At 45.0% G+C, this 4,220-nt stretch overlaps 1 protein-coding gene across 1 annotated transcript in view; it reads left to right on the forward strand.

The window, feature by feature from the left end:
• Positions 1-4,220, forward strand: part of DHRS1 (dehydrogenase/reductase (SDR family) member 1) — a 62,476-nt gene that overhangs the window by 4,157 nt on the left and 54,099 nt on the right. The window contains exons 2-3 of the mRNA XM_006903269.1: positions 315-427; positions 741-881. Coding sequence (XP_006903331.1) covers positions 315-427; positions 741-881 — 254 coding nt within the window. The remainder of the gene's footprint in view (positions 1-314; positions 428-740; positions 882-4,220) is intronic.

The raw sequence follows: 4,220 nt of genomic DNA on the forward strand, positions 1-4,220 counted from the left end.
TAATATTTTCTTTATGTATGTTAAAAGTTTCTCAAACTCCCCTCCATGATATTTTATGTTTATAATTGTTACTGTAAATTTTATTCCATTAGATCTTCTAAATATTTCCATTTCTGTCATTGGATGAGTTTGACCTGTTTTCCTTTAAGAACGGCCCATTAACCCCTGATCTCCTAGATCTGCAGCCTTCCTTCCATCACTGCCACTAGGGGATACTGACCTTTCTGATGGCCTGCAGTGCCCAGGCCAGCTCTGATCTGGAATTCCTCTTCCTTCCCCTACCCCATCTTCCAGAGGCCACTACTTATGCTCAGTGTATGGGGCACGTCTGATGGTACCAGCTCGCCGGGGACTCATCGTGGTCATCTCCTCCACTGGGGGTCTGCAGTACCTCTTCAATGTCCCCTATGGTGTGGGCAAAGCTGCGGTGAGGACCCAGAGACATGTGGGATTAGGAGGAAGTGTAGAATAATTGTGTTACCCATGGATCAGGAGATCCAGGCCCTGCAGGATGGGATCAGATTCGCTGCCCTTACTGTTCCCTCTAGTCCTCCAGGAAAAGCTCCTTTGTTTTGGCTTCTTTGCAGTTGCTGGAACAACACCACACTGGGGAAGGTGGGCAGCTGAGTCTTCTGGGCCCCTGAGAAGGGCAAAGGCATTATCGGGGGAGCAAAGAGGGTCCAGGGAATGTGACATGACTAGTACTGTGGAGTGCTCACTCTGCCTCTTTCTCTCTATAGTGCGACAGAATGGCTGCTGACTGTGCCCATGAGCTACGGAGCCATGGTGTCAGCTACGTGTCTCTGTGGCCAGGGCTGGTGCAGACAGAAATGATAGTGGAGGCCAAGGAGGACTTGGCCAAGGATCCTGAGTTCAAAGAGGTCAGCAAAGGGAGGGTGACAATGGCAGGCAATACAGAGGAAGCTGCCTCTCCATTCACAATGACAAGATAATAACAGTGACAACAACAATAACCATCTGGCTAGGTAGAGGGCTGAGCACTGTCCACTGTTTCCTTTACGCCTGTAAGGGAGATAGCATCTTCACTTTGTAGATGGAGAAAATGACATTTGGAGAGAGTAATAAACTTGCTCAAAGTCACATAGGTCATAAATAGAAAAGCTTCCTAGGGAAATGGGAAGACTATTGAGCTCCCAAGCCCATGCTCTTGCCTCCTGCCTTGATCTACTGACCTGGAAGCTCCCGACACTTGTCGGTACTCACAGTCAGCATCTCCTGCTTCAGGAATGGCAGTGGATCCCAGTCGCTGGGTACAGGCTTATCCACATTTGGGGAGAAGATGGTTCTGTCGATGGAACAAGGAAGGACTCTTTCCTGGAACAGAAGCTGAAAGAAGAAGACTCCAATACTAACCTTTTCTCTTTCTGTCCTCTGTACAGATTATGTCTGATTTCTCAATTGCAGAGACCACAGAATTGAGTGGCAAATTCATTGTGGCTTTAGCAACAGGTAAGGAGGTTGGGGATAGTTAGCTGTCAAAACAAAACAAAACAAAAGGCATGGAAGGAATATAGCAGCCAGTCACCAAATCCGGGTTCGGGAAATAGTTGAAAATTAAATTTTTTTTTCCCCTTTCTTCTGGCTTCTTGAATCCCAAAGACAGGATTCTCAGTCTGAGTTTTGGAGCCATTAGGAACTAGCTCCTAGGAAGTGGCCAGTACCCAGAGGCTTAGGAGCCTTCCTAAGAACAGAGAAAAACAATTGTCCTATATTCCTGAGCCTGTGTCAGTGGTGCCTTGTCCCACTGAACCCAAACCCCATTATTGTGTGCCACACTCCCATGCCACTTCTTACTATGTATGTATCCACAGACCCCAATATCCTGAGACTAAGTGGGAAGGTATTGCCATCTTGTGACCTTGCTCGACGCTATGGCATTAAGGATGTAGATGGTAAGTGCTCTGGGCCCAAGAACCAGCCTTTACTTCTCTTTTTCTGTTGTCTGCTTACTTTCTCCACGGCCTTTTGTTCCTCGCTTCTCGCTCAGTCATATCAGCCTAGACTGGAATGTTCAATGAATGGGAGACAAGAGTCTAATCATGTTCCTGTTGTCCCCAGGCCGCCCTGTCCATGACTATCTATCCATGAAATTTCTTCTGACACACACTTCCAAGCGGGGCTGGCTGGCCAGCTACATACCCAGCTTCCTACGAATGCCCAAGTGGATGATAACCCTCTATGCCAGCAAGTTCTGATGTTCCTGATGTCATGGCTCCACATTCTTGTCAGCCAGGCTGGGGTGGTTTGGCCTATCTCAATGGACCAGCACAGCAGTTTACCCCACTCAGATTCTTGATGAAGGGAAAGGCCTCTTCTGTGTGCCCGTGGTGAGCTCTAGGGACTCTTACAGGTCCTTCATTGTGCCTTGGCTTTCCTTGTTCCAACATTTTACATCTGCCTATGTATTGAAATGTGCCCTAGGGGTTAATAAAGATCTCATTTCTTCTTCAACATATTTTGAGTCCTGATTTTTGCTCCAAAAAATAGTAATTACTTAAAGAAATCCTCTTAGTCATTTGAGTCTTTATTCTAAATGCTTAGCAGTCTTTCTGTTAAAAAACCATTTAGGCTCCTCAGGACTTCATCCCTGGGACAAGACCCTTTCCTTCAAACCTATTCCTGCTGTTCCCCATGGCTCTCCAGCTTGAGGCAGGAGGCAGGAGCACACCCCAAACTCACTCTACCATCCCTTCCCCTCACTGCTCCAGAAGGATGTCTACTTGTGTTTTATTAATTATGCACAGGCATTTTACCGTGTGGATCACAACAAATTATGGCTAATATTGGGAAGCATGGGGATCCTAGAACACCTAATTGTGCTAATACAAAACCTATACCTAGACCAAGAGGTGGTGTGCAAACAGAGCAAAGGAACAATGCATGGCTTAAAATCAGGAAACGTGTGTCAGGACTATCTCTTTACTCTGTAACTATTCAATCTGTATGCTAAGGAAATAATTCAAGATTCTAGACTTTATGAAATGAATGTGGCATCAGGATCAGAGGAAGACTCATCAACAGCCGGCATTATGCAGATGACATAACCTTGCTTAATAAAACTGAGGAGCACTTGAGGTGCTTACTACAGAATATCAAAGACTAAAGGAGAACCAGAAGCACTTGCTGCAGGTCAAGAACTGTGGTCTTCAATATGCACTGAAGTTCAACATGAAGAATACATATTTTCACCACTGGGCCAATTGGCAACACCATAATAAATGGAGAAAAGATATTGAGGTTGTTAACAATTACAGCTTGCTCGGCTCCACAATCAATACTCTTGGCACCAGCAGTCAGGAAATCAAAAGATGAACTGCACTGGGAAAATCTGCTGTCAGGAACCTTTCCAGAGTTCTGAGGAGCAGTATTAAGTCAGTCTAGAAATCAAGGTGCGCCTGATTCATGTCAGTCTAGAAAGCAAGGTGCGCCTGATCCAAGCCATGGTCTTGGCAATTACTTCCTATGCATCAGAGAGTTAGACAATGACTAAAGATGACAGAAAAAGAATTGATGCTGTCAAGTTATGATGCTGGAGAAGAGTACTGAACATACCATGGACTGCCAAGAGAACAAACAGATCTGTCTTGGACAGAGAAAGCTGAAGCCATGTTTGTCCTTGGAGGTAAGGATTTTGAAGCTCTGTGTCACATATTTGGGGACATGGCCAGGAAGGACCAGTCCTTGGGGAAGGATATAATGCCTGGAAGGGTGGAGGGAGAGCATACAGAAGGGAGACCCTGGATGAGATGAATTGACATAGTAACTGGAGTAATGAAGGTGGGTGTGTCAGAGTCAATGAGACTGGCTCAAGACAGGGCAGGCTTTAGAGCTATTGTTCATAGGGTCACTATGAGTCACAAGCAACTCAATGGCCCAAACAACAAAAGCCTTCAATATGGATTACATCTCAACATCAAGAAAACAAAACTGGGCTAATAGCATAATCCTAGATAGAGAAAAGATTGAAGTTGTATTTTGTCTTCCTTAGATCTACAAGCAAAACCCTTGGTACCAGCATTCAAGAGATCAAAAGATATGTTACATTGGGGAAATCCACTATCAAGGATTTCTTTAAATTCAAAAGAGCAATGATTTTACTTTAAACATTAAGGTGCACCTCATTCAAGCCATGACCTTTCCAGTCACCTGCTATGCATCTGAAAGTTGGACCGTGAATAAGGAGGACAGAAGAGAAATTA

The sequence above is a fragment of the Elephantulus edwardii genome, unplaced genomic scaffold, assembly GCF_000299155.1.
Source record: "Elephantulus edwardii isolate Elephantulus edwardi_28Jun2011 unplaced genomic scaffold, EleEdw1.0 scaffold00550, whole genome shotgun sequence".
In the NCBI taxonomy this organism is placed as follows: domain Eukaryota; kingdom Metazoa; phylum Chordata; class Mammalia; order Macroscelidea; family Macroscelididae; genus Elephantulus; species Elephantulus edwardii.